General features: G+C 43.1%; 2 protein-coding genes across 5 annotated transcripts in view; one reads left to right on the plus strand and one right to left on the minus strand.

Annotated features, from left to right (window-relative positions):
- Positions 1-3239: 3239 nt before the first annotated feature.
- LOC310672970 (uncharacterized protein) lies at positions 3240-8510 on the minus strand. The gene has a single exon (XM_083430739.1). It carries the CDS (start codon positions 7951-7953, stop codon positions 5086-5088), a length of 2868 nt encoding a protein of 955 aa, XP_083286865.1. The 5' UTR covers positions 7954-8510; the 3' UTR covers positions 3240-5085.
- A 192-nt stretch (positions 8511-8702) lies between these two features.
- Positions 8703-18417, plus strand: part of ARHGEF37 (Rho guanine nucleotide exchange factor 37) — a 45025-nt gene continuing 35310 nt past the window's right edge. The window contains exon 1 of one of the 4 annotated variants that reach the window (XM_083430782.1): positions 8703-8842. Coding sequence is in view for 1 of the 4 variants with exons in the window: in XM_083430780.1 (XP_083286906.1) it covers positions 10843-10858 (16 nt within the window). In the remaining 3 variants the exon portion in view is untranslated. Of the gene's footprint in view, positions 8843-10727; positions 10859-18417 lie in introns of those variants that run through there. The other 3 variants (XM_083430786.1, XM_083430783.1, XM_083430780.1) reach the window with 3 other exon arrangements.

Consider the following 18417-nt stretch of genomic DNA (forward strand, 5'->3'; position numbering starts at 1 on the left):
TGTCTCACAGTGGATCTCTTTGTGTGTGTGTGTGTGTGTGTGTGAATTGTTGCACCCAGTCTGGCATTGCAGCAAACACAGGGCTCCTATGATTTGGTCCACCAACAGCAGAAGGAGTTGAGTGGTAGTTTCTCCTGTCTCTTAATTTTGGGGCCCTCTTTGATGTGCAATATACAGCCAAGACCTTGCTCCCCCGCCCCCACAACCCACACAAAGAAAAAGGAAAGGAGCCACAGAAACCGCAAACTGGAGGGATGAGCCTGGAATTCCTGCCCCTTTCTACGGCTCCCCTTTGGTTTCCTATGTATGGTCCACACATGTGGCCAATGGACCTACCTTCAAGTCATGATTGGCTTCTGACTTTGAGGAGAGTGGTCATATATTGCTCCACTTGCTGCTGACTCCTGGAACTTTCCCATACAGAACTCCCAAGGAGATTTCCAAAGAACCTTAATGGAACACTGTCACCTCCGTGGGAATATGTCAGAGGTGGTGGTGATGAGGATCTGTGTATCCCAAAATATTAGCCGAGAATCTGTCCTCGTAGGTGTTTGTTTTGAATAAAATCAGGAAAGTGATATATGGGTCACCCAATAAAACATCTTTCTTGCTTCCTTGGGAGCCCCAGTACACTCCCAGCTGCAATTCAATTATTTCTGCCCATATGTCCAAACCTCTGCTGTATCGCTCAGAGGTCTGAAATGAGCCTAACAGAGCAAGTGGTCTACCATCTTTATAGTACAGCACTGGCAGCAGAAAAACTTGAAGAGAAACACACAATAATTACCGTATTTTTTGCTCTATAAGACTCACTTTTTCCCTCCTAAAAAGTAAGGGGAGATGTGTGTGCGTCTTATGGAGCGAATGCAGGCTGCACTGCTATCCCAGAAAGCAGAACAGCAAGAGGGATTGCTGCTTTCACTGCGCAGCGATCCCTCTTGCTTTTCTGGCTTCTGAGATTCAGAATATTTGTTTTTTCTTGTTTTCCTCCTCCCAAAACTAGGTGCGTCTTGTGGTCTGGTGCGTCTTATAGAGCGAAAAATACGGTATGTCTGTTTAGCACCAATAAAAGAAGGGACTTTCAGGTTTAGGCTGGCTCTTTATTTCCTCTCTAGACCATGGTGCTGCTTAAGGTCTTTATCACTATGTTTGCAACGACAGATTCAAATCCCTGCTAAACCCTTAGAGCTGGGTCAAAAGCCACAGAAGTCATGGAATCATAGAATGGTAGAGTTGGAAGGGGAACCCTAGGGTCATCTAGTCCCACCTCAAAGGATGCAGAGCCATGGCTAAAGGCCATGAAGGAATCTCAAATTGTATTTGTCATTCTCCCTTAAAGCAGCTCAAGTGTAACTAAAGGGAAAGCGGCATCTGTGTGCTTTCTTCATGTTTGTACAGTTTTGAGCATTTTTAAATAGTTTATTTCACTTCTTCTTCTCAAGGGAAAAAAAAAGATTTGGCATCCAGCGCTGCTGTTCTGCTTGCACAAGAGACTTTTACTTGCACAGCAGAACTTCCCCTCTTCTTCACTGCAGTGTGTATGCCCCCCCCCCCCCAAGAACCAACCCTCTGGAACAGCTTTTGGGGGCTTGCAAGGAGAGGAGAGGAAGGGGGAATCCACTTGCAGGAGCAGATCCCTGCTCACACAGCATTGGCTACAACCCAGTATTTTTTAGGACAAGTGCCTTTCTGCTGTCCTGGGTTGGTGTTCATAAAACCCTTTAAAATGCTGTAAAACATCAAAAGTGGGGTGAACCGAAGCAACTTTGTTGTCTGTGCCAAAGTTAGAACACTTCCTTTCGATGCGTGCTTGCGTTTTCGTTCCTGTGAAGGATGTGCATTTCCCATCACACACACTGGAGCGTATCGCTCCTGTGCGTTTTTGTTCAAAGTTGAGAGACAGCTTTCCTCTTGCAGCAAAACCAGGTAGTCTACCTGAACCAACGCTCTTGTGTCCTAGGTTGCCTACTGTACATTACGTCTGCTCAGGGCTTTTTTTCTTAAAAAATGTTTAGGGGTACACTCATTCCATCTGAGACTCAGGAAACACCATGACAGGAAATGTGGCTGCCATCGGGGGTAGCAACGGAACTGATGATTCACCATATTAGAGAAGAAACTTAAAATTTTAACTTTTTCAGTTTCTTCTCCCATTAGAGTCACAAAATATTTAGGGGTATGCGTCCCCCTGCGTCCCCGCAGAAAAAAAGCATTGCGTCTCCTAGCCCAGCACCAAGAGCCCCCCAGCTGCTGCCTTGCTATGGCCACCAAATTGTACCGCATCTCTGCTTGGATTTCTAAGTTTCACATTTTGGAGCTGGCATAATAGGGTGAGATAATTATCAGTGCCACTGCAGGAACCTTAAAAAACACCACCACCATGCACATGCTTTTGCATGTGGGACCTTGTGTTTCCGCTTGCAGCTGAGTAGTTCTCTATAAAATTAGCTCTGGATGACTGGATCCACAGACTTTGCAGGATATTGCTTTCAGGACACCCATTCTGTGCTAGCATGCGCAAGCAACCTCTCCACTGCCCCCTCCCCCTTGCCATGCCATTATGTCAGCACTCTGCCCTTTATACAAGGGCACAGCCCCTGCTAATAGCTTCAATTCTGAAGTAGATCTGTGGCTTTCCTGTGACCTTGGCTGGTGCATTACTACAGGAGACAGGAGCTTGTTTATGAGGCTACTTTAGAGCTGCCTGTTGTGCTTTTGGCTGCAGATGAAGAGAAGGGTTTATGCTGTTAGAAGTCAAATGGTACACAACGAAATGTAGGGACAAAATTCAGAGATAGCTAAATAGTAAACGATGGACTTCAAAATTTGGAGATCTCCATATTTTTTCAGTGCAGTCCTGCAATTGACTAATGATGTGTACAAAAAGGCAAAAGTTTGCACAATTTCCATATATTAGTGAAAATAAAATTATGTTTAGGGAAATGGCTTGCATCCAAAAATGTGACCATTAGGAGAAATGCGCACTAGAATGCTGACAAATTTTCATGAGGACATAAAAATAATAATCTCATACTGTTGTGGAAATGTGACAACTGGCTTTAAGATTGGGAAAATGAGAAACAGAGAGAATCCAAAACTGTGTTTGAATGTCCTGCCCTCTGGTGATTTCTAGGATTCCCTCATGCCTGCCAGTCGTAGTGCATGTTGTGCCAGAGATTCCCATTATGGTGTGCCCCAGCCCACAGTTTGGGAGTCACGTCTTAAAGAAAACAGACAAAGAGGCTTGAAACTTTAAAAATGCAGCTCAATATAAACAAAAAGCATTACACAGAAATGAAACTGGTAAAAGTTAATGTGAAACAGCAAAATCGTTCAGCAGCATCAGTTGTTATTACCTGCCCTTCCCCCAGCAGGTCCGAGAGTGAGTTACAACAATTTAAAATTCAATATTAAAAAGAGTTGAAAAAATTACAGCCACAGGAATAGGGTGGGAGCTGAAAGCACACATCTCAAGTGTCAGAGGCCAAGGTAAAGCAGTGCATCTGCAGCATAGATAGTTTCCAAACTATATAATGACTGTGCCAGATTCACATTGGGGGGAGGGGGAGAGGTAAGCCCTGCCCCACATAATTAATTACATGATGGGCCACACCCACACCATTTGAATGGCAATGGCCATCAACTGGGGGGGTGGCCCCCTCAAATATTTTATGGGGCGGCTGAAGGGACCTTGGCCCCTAGGAGTTGGTTCCTATGGTGCGAGGGGAATTCCGTAGACCAGGAACTGTGCAATCAGCTTGAATTTACCCCCAAAGCACCTACTTTCTACCTCCAGAAACAACAGATTATATGCAATATATCTACCCCAAATATGCAGAAAGTAGCATGAGATTTTCACCCCTCTCTCATCCCTGCTGATTAGGAATTATTGTTAGATCCAAATAGGTAGTTTTTATGACTCTTAGACAAAGTTTCTTTTTCCAATCCATATTGCCACCCCCTTGTTTTGGAAGATCCCAGAGCATAGGTTTGGTTGCCTAACCATTTGCCCTTGAGATGTTTTCCTTTCTACCCCGCTTGGATCTTCTGTATCACATTTACACCTGGGTGTTCCTTTTTCAGGATTGCTTCTACTCTAGAGCGCTTCATGGTGGCTCCCATGCAATTACCTTTAAAGCAGGCGGCACTATAGCCATAGCTTGGGGAAAATGGCACTTATCTGAGATGACAAGAGGAGGGAAGGAGAACATGGTAGTAGGCTTGAGAATTAATTGCACGGCACATTCATCTCTCAACAGAAGAGAACAACAAGAACAACAGCAGCAGACTTTGGTAAATAAAGGTGCGTGCAGCCAAATATTTTTGAAGATATAACTTTAGCAAAAGGTTTACAAAAACCTGAAGTATATGCCCTCCTGTATATCATAATTCCATACAGGAACAGAAAGGATTTTGTTAATTTTATTTTGGCATTGTGATTCTTTTGTAACTCAAGTTCCCATTTTATTCTACTTTCCATCTTTCGTGAGTATCTGTGGGTGGGTCTCCTTTTAGAACAAAATATGGTCTAGGAACATATGGTACGATGGCAGTTTAGGAGTGTCATTGTTTAGATATTATTTACCCACCACCTACAGTCGCCAGACTATTGCTACACATGTCCTTTCCTCACCTGCCCACCCAGAGAGGTGGAGGTTTACTCAGAAGTAAGTCCCACTCTGTTCATGGGGATTATACTCAGATGCACAGGATTGCAGCCTGTAATCCTATGCAAACTACATGGGAGTAAGACCATTGAACATAGTGGCAATTGCTTCTAAGTAAGTATGCATAGGATCAGATTGCAAGTTTGGATTTGCAAGAATCTCGTATCCTGCTCAAACCATTCCCCCACCACCACTGAATGCCACGCTCTCCAACTATATTTTTCCCACATCTATTATTCCATGAAAGAAAAGGTTTCATCACAACTGGCCCTGTGAAACATACCTGATGGGGACAGAATGGTGGCTGTCAGTGCCAGTGGCTATTGTTGTTATCTGTTTGTAATGCCACTGTATAAAGTGTTGTGTCAAATGAGGTATAATATGCATACAAGGCATTTTCCCCCACAGACTACTTCCTTTATGGCACTTCATCCGAAGCAAATCTAGGCAAAATGGGGTGTTCCTCTTCTTTTCCTTCACCTGTCTTCATAGCCATATCAAGCTTTTGCCAAAACAGTGCAACTTCCTTCTCATCCTGGGGCCATTTGAGGTATGTCTTCTTCCGAATAAGTTTTCTCATTCTATGGTAGGGTGATAAGTACTCGCTGGGAATGTCCTCCAGAAAAATGAGAATCAGGACATCCTTGTTTTCATCAAAAAGGCGAAAGCTGGCCACCTGGATCTCCTTGGAGCACCACTCACTTTCTAGGTAGTGGCGACTTATGATACAAATGGTTTTCCTGCTCATGTAGATGTTGTTTACAATATTTTCCAGGATGGACCGTCCTGGCTCAAAGTCTCGGTGATGAAGACAGAGCTTCCAGTGATACTGGTTTTCTAGCACTGGCAGGAGGTCATTTATCACCCACTCTTCATTGTGTGTGTTGTAAGAAAGGAAAGCGTCGTAAGCATAACCCATGGCTCGCTCCTTCCTTTTTTCCCTCTTGTCAATGAAGTATGCAAGTAGTAGGTGGTAACTGTAGATCATGTGCAACCTCCACTGATAAATGAAGCAGACGAGCATCAGTAAAATTGCTGCAGATGTGTTTGTGATATACAGGATAAACCCATAGTCAATTATGCAAGAAGACGTCTCAAAGGTCCACAATTTCTGCCCCTTTTGTGTTGAAGGGGAAGCACAGATGTACTGGTAGAAATGGAGCACCTGAGTTTTAGGATCCTTTAGTGACCAGTTGAGGAACATTTCATTACTACAGGAACAGGCAAACGTATTTTCCCTGAGATCTAGAAAACGAAGGGCAGGCAAAGCTCTTATTTGTTCTTTTGTGATAACGTCTATTTGGTTTTCAGCTCCTCTGAAAAGAATTAACTTGGAAAGGTTGCCATGGGAAACAAAGCTGAGTGAATTTAGTCCGTTTTTATTGAGGTGCAGTTCCCTCAGGTTTGGTACAGGCCAGAAGAGCATATCGCTGACATTGTTAAGAGAGTTATCACTCAAATCAAGCTCTTCAAGCGTAGGGGTATATTTAAAAGTCTTGGGATCCAAAAAAGATATTGCCAAGTTACCTGCGTGGATTTGCACAATGGACTCCAGTCCTTGTAAGAAGTTAACTGGAAAATTTTCAAGTCCGTTATGACGTTGGCTGTTTATATTAAATTTGTTTAAGGACTTCAGCAGTTTAAAGGGAGGATTGACAAGCATTTTGGAGGACTTGTAACTGATATAATTGTTGAAAAGGTCTAGTTCTACTAAAGAGCTTAAACCTTGAAATAGCCCTTCCTGGAAAGTGTCTTTGGTGATCTTGTTGCTACCAAGAACAAGGCTCTGCAGGTTACTCAAACCTTCAAAGGCTCCAGGTTCTATAGCAGCAATCTGATTGTCTGCCAGGTTAAGAACCAGCAGAGAAGTAAGATTCTTAAAAACATCTTTTTTTATCAAATCCAGTTTATTTTGCCTTAGTATCAGGGTTTCCAGATTCTTTAAGCTTCCTGGGAAAGGTTCGTTGATTTCTGTTAAAAGATTTATTTCAAGATTCAGTTCTTGCAAGCTGTGTAGGTCACCGAAGATATTTGAATGGACATGAGAGATACGGTTTCCAGTGGCATAGAGACTCTTCAAATTATTTAGATGGGCAAAGTCATCTGGAAGAATTCTATGGATCTTGTTAAAACTAAGATCCAGGCATTCTAATGATGCCATGTTAGAGGTAGCATTTGGCACCACAGTGAACTTGTTGTTTGCCAAAGAAAGAAGTTTCAAAGAATGCAAGGACTGAAACAGTGTCATTGGCAGCACTTTCAGCTTGTTAAATGCCATATTCAGATACCTTAGATGTGTGCAGTTTTCAAAGGCTCCTTCATTAACACTTGTGAACGAATTGTCCTGTAAGTTAAGAGTCTCAACATTTCCATGCCTTAGACATACCTGCTCTATAAGTCCATCTGTTTCAGTCAGGTGTAACCGGTTTAGGTGGATAGCCTCTAGCCAGGTGCAATTGATCGTTTGGATCACCTCTGAGATAGCTGGTGGTTTCATAGCTATACCTCCTAAAAATAATGTCTTTAAGCCTTTTAGGAAGCAAGGGTCTTGTATCAACCATATAATGGAGATATTAGGGATAGAGAAGGATAAATCAAGTGAAGAAAGGCTTTGTAATACTGAAGTTGTAACATCAATGAGAGAAATAGGGTTATGAGATGCATCCAGTTCACGAAGCTGCTCAGGTACACTAATGATCTGTTTGGTTGAGAAATTCTGCAGATCATTGTCTTTGATGTGCAGTTCCTGCAAGGATTTCACTTTAAACACAGCATGCATAGCATTCATGGTATACAATCTGTTTGAAGATAAATCAATTACCTTTAATTTCTCCAAATGGGCAAAGGCATAAGGTTCAATCTTGAGTATTTGATTGCTGCAAAGCATCAAGACCGTGAGATTTGTAAGCCCATCAAACATGGAGCTGGAGAGAAGAGTCAGCCGGTTTGCAGTGAGGTTCAAGAACTCCAGGTAGCCTGTGTGTATGAAAGCACCTCCTTCGATGTGTTCTATTTTGTTCTGAGAAATGTTCAGAACTCGAAGGTGACCCAAGTTTCTGAAGTCAGTCCTCCACAGACTTCTAATTTTATTCCCAGACAAGTCCAAAGCATCAACTTTGCCAGGTAGGTGGGTTGGGACATTTTTCAAGTTCCTGTTGTAGCACAGAACTTTTGTTCTGTTCCCCAAGACTTCATGCACCTCACATTTCTCAAATGAGTAAGGTGTCACCCTTTGGTCTTGGCTGAAGAAAAGGAGCAGTGTTGATACAAGCCTCAGAGGAAACATCCTCCTAGTTGTGTAACTGCTCCCAGTGAGTTTGAGAGCAAAATGGGTAAATTGACAATGTGAAATATGTGCATTGCTGCATCGGAAATTCAGCTACTTACAAAATGAGAAGAAATGTTCCAAATGCGGAACATGAAAGTGCTGGCTCACTGGAGATGTGTACAGGAAGAAAACGGAACTGGTATGGCCTACTAGTTTCCACGCCTTACTATAATTCAGTCGAAGCATGTACAACTGAATCATAGAATCATAGAGTTGGAAGGGACCATGAGGATCATCTAGACCAACCCCTGCAGTGCAGGAATCTTTTGCCCAAGGTGGGGTTCAAACCCACAACCCTGACATTAAGAGTCTCATGCTCTAACAATTATTGTTGTTTCCTTGTTTGCCAGAGCAATTTGTTTTACACGTTTCTTAGTTGCTTGATGCTGTCATATGTAGATGTCTGGTGCGATCCTATGCATGCCTTCTCAAATTCAAGTTCTTGAGTTCAGTGGGGCTTACCTCCAAGCAAGTGTGTCTAGCATTCTAACCCAAGCAAAACATTTGGTTTAAGGGGCACCTTCCCAGCAAGAACCAATAATTTGTATGTATGGCAGGGACACAGCCTCTTAGGACACACGTAAACATCTTTAAATTGCATCAGCACAGGTGAGGGAATGTTTCCAGCAGAGCATGTGCTCAAACAGGCTCAGCAAGATTCTCTCTCTCTCCTTCATAATGCGTTCTTTGAAAGCCTTCCATTCCAGACTTTTCAGCCAATCAGGAAAAACAGAGATCAGATACTGCAAACTGAGAGCGACTCCCAGAGACTGGCGTCTTAGCAAATGTGGAGTAAAACATGGATGGTTAAACAGTGGAGATAACAGAAAAGAAGAGCACAACTAAGGTAAGCATCTGCCTGTATATGTGTTTTCAAAGCTTTGGCTGTAAATAAAATGTTCGAAAGGCGCTTCCAGACTGATGCTTTTTTGGGGGGTGGGATTCAGTCCATAGCTGTCAACCTTCCCTTTTTTTGCGGGAAATTCCCTTATTCCAGTGCCGTTTCCTGCTGCTTCCCGCTGCTATCACGGATTGTTAGATATCCCGTAGACTGTCCCCAGGACAGGTGAGGCTGCTGATCCCTTATTTTCGAGACTGCTGATCCCTTATTTTCAAATCTGAAAGTTGACAGCTATGATTCAGTCACATACCAGCAAACTGAGGCTGTGTAGTAAAGTTTGACTGGGAGCTTTTGCACAACAAACCTGTTTCCCCCTAAAGATGGGAGTTTTGCAATAAGGAAAGTGATGGGAAGATGCACTCAAAAGTGTGGGATGGCGTCATCTAACTTCCCTGCAAACCAATCAGAATGAATGCTCAATAAGCAGGTTATCTGGAACTGACCCAAATTTGTGACACGTAGTGATGGAAATATTGACAGCTGCACAAATTAGAGGTAGGGGGTGAAATAATGTTTGCCAGGATCCAAGTTGAAGACAGGGATGTTCTATTAGTTCATTGCATTTCTTAAAACTTATATCATCATTGAAGTTTGCCCCAACCACATTTTACCTTTTGCGGAATAGTCCGCTACGGTTGATTCAACACCAGTGGTGTATCATCCAGACATAAGGCCATGTTGTGTATTCTGCAAAATGTTCTTGACACCATTATTGGTGGGTTTGTTCTGCTTCAATTTGTTCTGTGATACTTTGGTGATGCTATCACACGATTGCTGTGTGAAGCGGCTATTGTACAACAAAACTGGGACGAAAATAAGCCAAAACCTTTGTAGTACAGGACTTCAGCAGGAAGTTATGGGATAGGTACTGACTGGAAATGAAGCAGTGTGACTTCCCTAAAACAATTGCACTTGCGAGTAGTATGGAAAACAGGATTGCCTCATGAATGCACATTAAAAAGGACTCGGGCCCATAACAGTTGAGGCAAGACAGTCTTGCTGTGGTGGAAGAATGTATGCTTTAAGCAAAGGATGAGTAGATGCTTCCCGCCCCCGTCCCCCTGGAATTGGGAGTGTGGAGCTGCCAGAACACTTCCCACTTGCACGTCCTGAAACAAGACCAAAGAAGAGGGGTGTCTCCAGACTATCAAACGTTTGCAGGAGGGGTTCAAGTGCATACTGGAATGAGGTTTGCACATTTAAAGTGCTCTGTCTCCCTAGCGCAACAAATCCACTTTTCAAAAGACCTGGGGTTTTTTTTGCCGTTTGGAAAGTGGAGAGGAAATACATTGAAAAGCGTGTGATGAACTAATGGCAGATAAGACATGTAAACACCCCACGGCACATGTGAATGAGGACAAATGCAGGATGGATGTTCATTGTCATATTACCACGCTTTAAGCAAATTGGAACGGATGCTCAATAAAGGTTGGATATAACCTAACCACCACTCCATGTAAGCTTTGTGCTAGTAAATCAGGATGAAGCTCAGTAAATAGGTTGGCTGGTGGTGGCATTAAAGCAAAATGCTGCTGAAGCGGGGAGCCTAGCCTTCATTTTTAATAGGTTACATGAGCATTCACCGTCTTAGGCAGCATGGTGAGAGAGCATTTAGTCTCCAAAGACTAAAGATGTTCAACCATCACTTGTGTGTGGGGGGGGGAACCTTTCAACATTAATGAGCACAGCTGGGTAGTTATGCCACCTATTTCTCCCGATGTCACTACAAAATAAATAGGCAATGAACTGGCCCAGCCACATACCATGCAGCAGTCACTATCCAAACACATCAGCTGGGGAGGGGACAAGACATTGCCAGTAACAAGATGTTGCCAGTTGAACAATGGGGAAATGTGATATATTTCCAAGAGAAGCATTACTTTCAGGGGCTATCTAATTTTAATGTATAAAATAATTACCTGAATCTTTGCAGCAAATGAGTGAGAATGCTTCATGTGCAGGGTAAGCATTAAATTGGCACTGGCCTAGGGAATGGTCTGACGGCACGGGATGCCCTTCTTCTACCACTGAAACTAAGCTTCAGTGGCAGGCAGGGACGAAGCATGACCACACATTTCACAGCGGGGATGATGGTGAAGTTTCCAAGAGTGCTATTTGCTGATTTCTTGCATATCAAATAAACAACATAGGAAGCTGCCTCCTATCAAGACAAACCATTGGTACATCAGTCAGAACTGGTGGAGACTGTCTGTGGTTTCAGGCAGGGTTTTCCCCAGCCCTATCTTGGGACACAAGCGTTTGAACCCAGGACCTTTTTTTGCTTGTTTGTTTAATTATTTTACAAATTTGTTATTGTACTTCACCAGATTACAGTATTTGTAAGAATGGATTCCAAATACCATTGAAATTGTCCAAGGCAAGTCTGCGTTTATATGCAAGTTGTTCGTATGTTGCGAGTTTTTATAAGTCTTCCATCCAATCGTAGAAGGGAGCCGCATTTTTATTTTTCCAATTCACCAGCATTGGTCTTTTGCTGTGGTAAGGGCACGAAGAGTCCACTCGTATTGTCATTTTGTAAGGTTCCATGTGCTGGGTATATAATTCAAGAGGATGTTTTGCTCTGTAAATGTAAGGTTGTTCCGTACAGTTCTGTTATTAGTTTCAGTTACCTTCTGCCAAAAATATTTCAATATAGGACAATGAAAAAACATATGTTTTAGAGAAGCATTATCCCTATTACATCTCCAGCAGTTAGATACCTTAAAGGTAAAGGTAAAGGTAGCCCTGCCCGTATGGGCCAGTCGTGTCCGACTCTGGGGTTGCGTGCCCATCTCCCTTAAGAGGCCGGGGGCCAGCGCTGTCCGAAGACACTTCCGGGTCACGTGGCCAGTGTGACAAGCTGCATCTGGCGAGCCAGCGCAGCACACGGAAACGTCGTTTACCTTCCCGCTAGTAAGCGGTCCCTATTTATCTACTTCCACCCGGGGGTGCTTTCGAACTGCTAGGTTGGCAGGCGCTGGGACCAAACAGCGGGAGCGCACCCCACCGCGGGGATTCGAACTGCCGACCTGACGATCGGCAAGTCCTAGGTGCTGAGGTTTTACCCACAGTGCCACCCGCGTCCGTAGATACCTTAGATAGCCCTTATTTAAACAACCGTAATGGGGTCCAGTATATTCTAAATATTATTTTTTGTTGTATGAGCCTCAATTTAAGGTCCAAAGACACCCTTGTTATATCAGTTAAAACAGTTTCCCACTGTGTGGTTGAAACTGAGATCTCTAGTTTTTTATTCCAATCCTTTTTTGTGGAATATAAGATTTTCTCAGAAAGCAACTCACCAGACAAGCTGACCAGAGGAGGAGGAACTTTCATGAGTGCGCATAGGTAAGTATTACACTGCTGCTTTTGTTTTGAAAAATTATAAAACCCCTTTTATTATGACCATCCAAAAGTAGTGAGCAAGCTTTTGAGTACAACATAAGTCTTCAAGTTAGATGTAAGTGGTTTAGGGAGGACAGAGTAGTGAGGGAAAGGTTGCCTTGGTATTGAAGCCATACTGTCTGCCTTGGTCAAAAGTTCATTTTTATTGTATTGTCTTAGAAGAGGCACTACTATGGAGGTTGTCAGGAAGGATGCCTGCACTTTAGGATTTTCTCACTGTGCTACTGTGTAAAAGGCTGATCACTTGGGAACCATACTGCTCCTACTGTGAGCACTCTGGAGTCAGAACAGAGTATAAATCTGATACATTTTTTTTTTTTTAAAAGTGGTAAAGCTATTACAAGTGGAGGAGGAATGTTAAATGCCAGATATGTGCAAATGTTTGTCCTGACCCAGGGAATTAATGTTGTTAGAAAGTTAGTACTTTCTAACTTTTGCAGAAACATGGAGGTGGAACTCTAATCAGGGGCAGGACTTGGGTTAAGGCATGGGCTGCACAAGCAATTGCTGAGCTTCAGCTATATACAGTATCATGCAGTTGTTTGCTGATGCAGAGTGCAAACATACCTCAACTATTGCGCAAAATGTAAGGAGTGCTTTTGTAGAGATCAAAGTACAAGGGTGAATGCATGTCAGTTTGGAGATGGCAGCAACTTCCAGCAGATATCATTGAATGACCTATGTACGGTGCTACATTTCCTTATTTACTTGCAAACAAGTGTCCTGCAAATAAGCCAAGCAGGTTGGATTTGTTCCTTTCTTTACAGTAAATTTGCTTTACCCAGCACATCCAAAGTACTTATACACCAATCTGTGTCTCACCTATAGAATAGTGTGTGTCATTCTTTTGAAGATCTTCATAAAAGTATTGAAATAGTTCACATCCTGTGGTGTCTTGATTCCACCCTACCAGAAAGCATCAACAATCTGCTAGATAATCTGAGTATTTACATCCTATAATTCTTTCTTGGATAGCTGAGAAAATTGTTCTCTGCTTTCCTGATGTTGTTATATATGTTGAGTAATGTGAATGATATTGTGCCATTTGCAATTAAGCATCATTCTTTCTAGCAGTGGCTGGAAGCAAGTGATTCAACAGGCGTGGTTGTTGGGTAGTGAGTGGGTAGCATAGAAACCCCATTATGCTTTTTCCTTTGTGCATTCACCACAGAAAGCCGTGGAAAGTGTAGAAAGGAAGAAAGTGTATTTGGGGTACAAATCAACACACTAGTGGGACAGGAAGTGGAATGGCATGGTGGGGTCTGTGTAAAGCTCCAGGTCAAAAAATAAGGCATTTTATTAAATAGACAGGAATCATGTTCACACATTTTAGCTGACAATATCCAACTTTTTACTTAGCATTATTATCCTGGCTTTTAAATATAAAAAAGATCATCACATGCAACAAGGAAATGTTGCATGGGTGGAATACTGCAGTGTTGAAATCTGTTCATCATGTTTATATGCACTTTGGCTTAGTGGTTAAAGCGTGTTGCTACACCTAGAGTTAATTGATGGAATATTTGAGTCATCATTTTCCACATGCCCAGCTCTAGCTGTTTTACAGTTTAGAGTGTTTTCATGAACAAAAAGGAGCAGCGGAATTGTTATTTTGGATGTGCAAAGGATACCTGTTATTACTGCCATTCTAAGCTGTCAAAGAATGCAAACTCTCAAGAATTTCTTGATCTTTTATTTTTTGCAAAACTTTATGAAGTTGAGAGAAAGTGGGGGAAAGCTCATTCTCAACAGAATATTATTTCTTCTGTCAAAATATAAGCTGTCTGCATGACCACACACACACAGAGAGAAATCTACCAATATACTGCAGGCCCTACTGCAGAGCCTTGTTTTTTCCATTTACTACTACTACTAAAGTTGTCACCAGGTGAGCCTCCCTAAGGAGGGCATTCCGTACACAGGGCACCACAACTGAAAAGGCCCCATCTGTAGTCAACACACACCTAAATTCAAATGGTGAGGGGATCCAGAGGAGAGCCCTCAGATGAATTAAGCCCTCTTCATGAGAAGACCCTCCCCTGAAGAGGACGTCAGTGAGGGCAGAGGAAGCCCCAAAGAGACCAGAGGCGCAGCAGGACTTTGTTTAGGCTGCTCAGCCTCCCCACCTAACAGCTGGCATGCACGGGAGCACAGCAACAGCAGCCATTTTTCCACTTGTCGTCCAGCTGGCCCCGAGCTTTAATTCTGGTTGTGAATGTTTATGAATGCAGTGTTTTGGGCATGGATTGAAGAGAGAGTGGCAGAGAGGGTGTTTAGAGGTTGCTCCCTACTTGACGCAATTTCACTTATGGGGGGGGGGGGCAGAACTTAATGCCTGTATATCCAATTCTCCATTTCATGCAGAATGAAGGATACTTTAAAAAGCAATGTCCTCTATCCAACCAGGTCTGGATTGGAACCAGGGCTGTGAAGATGAAAGCCTCTACATCTTTTTACCACTGTATCTTAACTGTCCAGTCTAGGCATCTTTTGGGGCTTTTTCTGTGGCTTAAAATGATTTCATAATATGAAAGCATGAATTAAAAGAAGGAACCCGTTTAACAATAGACGCACCTGCATCCTTTGCAATGCACAGTTTGCCATAAGAAGGGGAAGAAAAATAGCTATGTAATACTTTCATTGTTTAGCATCCTTTAAAAGACGTGATTAAGAGGACACTGAGAGCTCAGCGGAAGTTGCTAAAGAATAGAATTCTTGCTTTAAGTAACGAGAGAGAAGCAAAACTTTCAAATAAAAAGGGAAGTGGGGAAAAGATTTATGCTTCCAGGTATTAATCATCAAGCTCTGCCTATAATTCCCAGGCTTTTTGCTCACCATTAAACTCAGGCTGGTTCTAATTTAACTGGACTGTCTTCCTGCCTATTAATGCAAGGCTCCATGGACCTCTCCAGGTGATCATCATTTTGCAGTGCAATGAATGTGCACTTGTTACAACTAGCACCTGAGTTGTGGGGGAAATCAGGGTTTTCCAGCACTGAAACTGCTTTGCTTAAGAAACAGCATTTTTCACCCCAGCAAGTGCATCTACTGTGACAAATGTTACACTGATGTTGCAGGCTGCTTGAGTGTGGTGTTTATACCGTCACAGACAGTAAGCAGTAAAATGCCCCTCATCTATGCCTGTGCCATCTTGTTTTCTTTTTCTTTAAAAAATGGAATTCGAAAAAGAACTTTAAACGCCATTTACTATTTCTACTGACAATACAATCCTTATCTACACAACTCATTTGACTCAGGAGCCAGTCAGAATAAAACACCAAGAACAGATATCTCAGATTTTATATATTAAGAGACATGGAGCAACACCACTCCCTGTACCTACAGATCTGTGAGCATTCAAATGTATAGGTAGGGCCTGCAAAGCAAAGGGATCCAGGCCCTTGGCTGGAGTGGAGAGACTAGCTGTGGATTTTACATGCAGATCTGCATACTGGTCTATGGAATAGGCTTGTTTATTCTCACTTGAATGGCACTTCCTCCCTCTCCGCCCCACCCTCCCCCTCTGGATCTGGCTTTGTCAAAGAGGTTTTCACCGAATCGATAAAATGTCCAGGAAAAGCCCAGAGTATGACAAATAGGGTGATTTTTTTAAAAGAGAAAAGCTGGTCAACAACTGCCCAGATTTTCACTTTTGGGAATATGGCAACCCTGACTGTGGGAGGGGAGGGGGTTCAAGCCTCTTTCTAGGGAGATCTCTGGAGCTTGTGGCAGCAAGCATCAGTTGCTGTATTGAAACACACTGAGCCATGGGAGGATCTGATAGACAAGGTGGCGTGGGCTCTTCAGGGGAGTATGATCACCATGCATTAAGGTTTAGAGGTAATGTTTCCATGATGTCATCATGCATTCCTGCATGGGTAATTTGGGGGCAGTGTGCAGTGTTGTGATTGGTGGGTAATGGCGCAGTTGCCAGGGATGCTGTGGGAGTGACTCTCAGCGTTGCTGCATTATCTTATGTTCATACAGTATTGACATTGTTTACTATTTTTGGCTGCGTTAGCCAACATGGTGAGAGGCCAGGATTGTTTTCTATGTCCTCCTCCCCCATCTTTCTAGATGTGAGACTGCTTAAGGATAACCTTGGGGAAATTGCAGGGAATAAAATAAATGGAAGGCACTGGATTGGGAGAGGAAGCTAATGGAAAACATAAGAGAGGGTGCTCTGTTCAGAAAGCAACAACCCATTGCAGTTACTGGCAACCTTAAGAGATGGTTTCCTATCACCCTGATTAGCTGCATTTAAACTGCTCAATTGAGACCCTTCAAAGGATCAAGAGATGAAGGTTAATAGCAACCATTTCTGCCCCAGGAGAGAACAATTAGGTTTTCAGTGAAGATTTTCCATTCTTTTATAAAGTTCAAATGGGAGGAGAGAGATGTAGGACAGAGGATGCATTAGGACTAGATCGAATTGTGTGGGTGGTGGTGAAATTAGAGGGAAGGTTGCTTAAAATTCTGAAAGATAATGTTCTGCTGAGTGCAAGCCTGATCACCGAAGAGACCTTTATCCTATATTAAATGGGCAGACATCAGAACGGCCAAGCCTATTACAGGCTCCCAGCCCATAAATACACCTCTTGGAACTAAAATGCTGACATTTAATATGTTCTGGTCACCTCAGGTCCCCTATGCTGATATTCATTGACTTCTTTTTTTTCTTTTTTCTTTTGCTGTTTATGCTGTGACCCACACAATTAAGGTGGTTAGAGAGGCAGTACCACATGATACAGACTTTCCCCTAGACTTTCAGTAATTTTTTATCTATGGAATGAGTGATAATTCTTTGCTATAACAGTGATTCTGTGTCTAGAGCCTTTATTGTGCATTAAGTAATATTCATTGAAACGGAACAGTTATGTATATTTCTCAATTAGGGTTCTGTACACATTCAAAATTCAGAAGCAGGTGTGAAAGCTCATTATGACTAAGTCAATAGATTAACCATTCTGCATCTCAGGCCATATGCCGCCTTACTCAGGTGTAAGTCCCATTGAGTTCTGAGGTGCTTACTCACAAGTGTGCATAGGGCAGCATTTGAAAGCGGGGAGCCCCCAGATGTTGTCAGCTCCAGCCAGCATGATCAGGAATAATGGGAGTTGCAGTCCAGCCACATCTGGAGAGCCACAGGTTAGTAGCCAAAATTGAAAGCTTTAGCTAAATAGTAGGTGGAGAACATTTGTTGGGGCTGAAGGTTAAAGGCAAACTTTGCTTCTCAAACTATTTTGGTTTGGGTCTGGCACTGTAACAGGAAAAAGTAAGATGCCCTTTCCTCCCAATAATGAATGGTAGTGTATGCTTATTAAAATAAGAATAAGAAAATTGTAGCGTTGCAGGGGACCCAAGGGTCATCTAGTCCAACCCCATGCAATGCAGGAATCTCGAGCTTCCGAGTCGACGCGCTGGCTAATGGCGGATTTCCTCCGCTGCGGAGGAGACTGCTCCCTGAAAAGAAGGGTCTGACCGCCACGGCGAGGCGGAGACCCGCTAAAAACCACGGTCGGAGGAAGACCGTGGACTTGGGGTTCGGTAGGTGCCTTCAGTGCCCCCCCTACTCGCGGGGAGACCCCGGTTTCGGGGCTCCGGAGCGACGTGGGGTGAGTGGCACGGCACATCGGATCAATCGCTGTTTTCAGGGAGTGAAGCCGCACAGCTGTTGCCAGAAAGCGCCGACTTTTCCTGTGAACATTTGGACTCGAAAAGACCTCGTAAGTAACAGAATTGGACGATAAATTATTTGAATTTGGCATTTGAACGTGAAGGTATAAACAGGAAGCTCACCTTCCGTTCTGCATAAAGACTAAAGCAAAGACGCTAGAATCCGGAGCTTGGGAAAGGTGTCTTTTAAAGCGAGGAATTTTACCATCTAAGCTTGCGGACCCTCCCTCGGAAGCAGGGGAAGAGGGGGAGATCTTTATCTTTTGAGCCCTGCAGGACAGAAAACCTGACCTGGATTATCGCCGTCTCAGAACCTGGGACCGGGCTGTCAGCCTGTATAATTTAAAAACAACAATAATGGTGGAATGGACTATATCTTAATGAGAAAGAGGATCAGAGACATATACTTTTTGGCACCGACTCGCAGGTTTTGAAAGAAA

The sequence above is a fragment of the Podarcis tiliguerta genome (assembly GCF_965153285.1).
Source record: "Podarcis tiliguerta genome assembly, chromosome: 2".
NCBI lineage: Eukaryota > Metazoa > Chordata > Lepidosauria > Squamata > Lacertidae > Podarcis > Podarcis tiliguerta.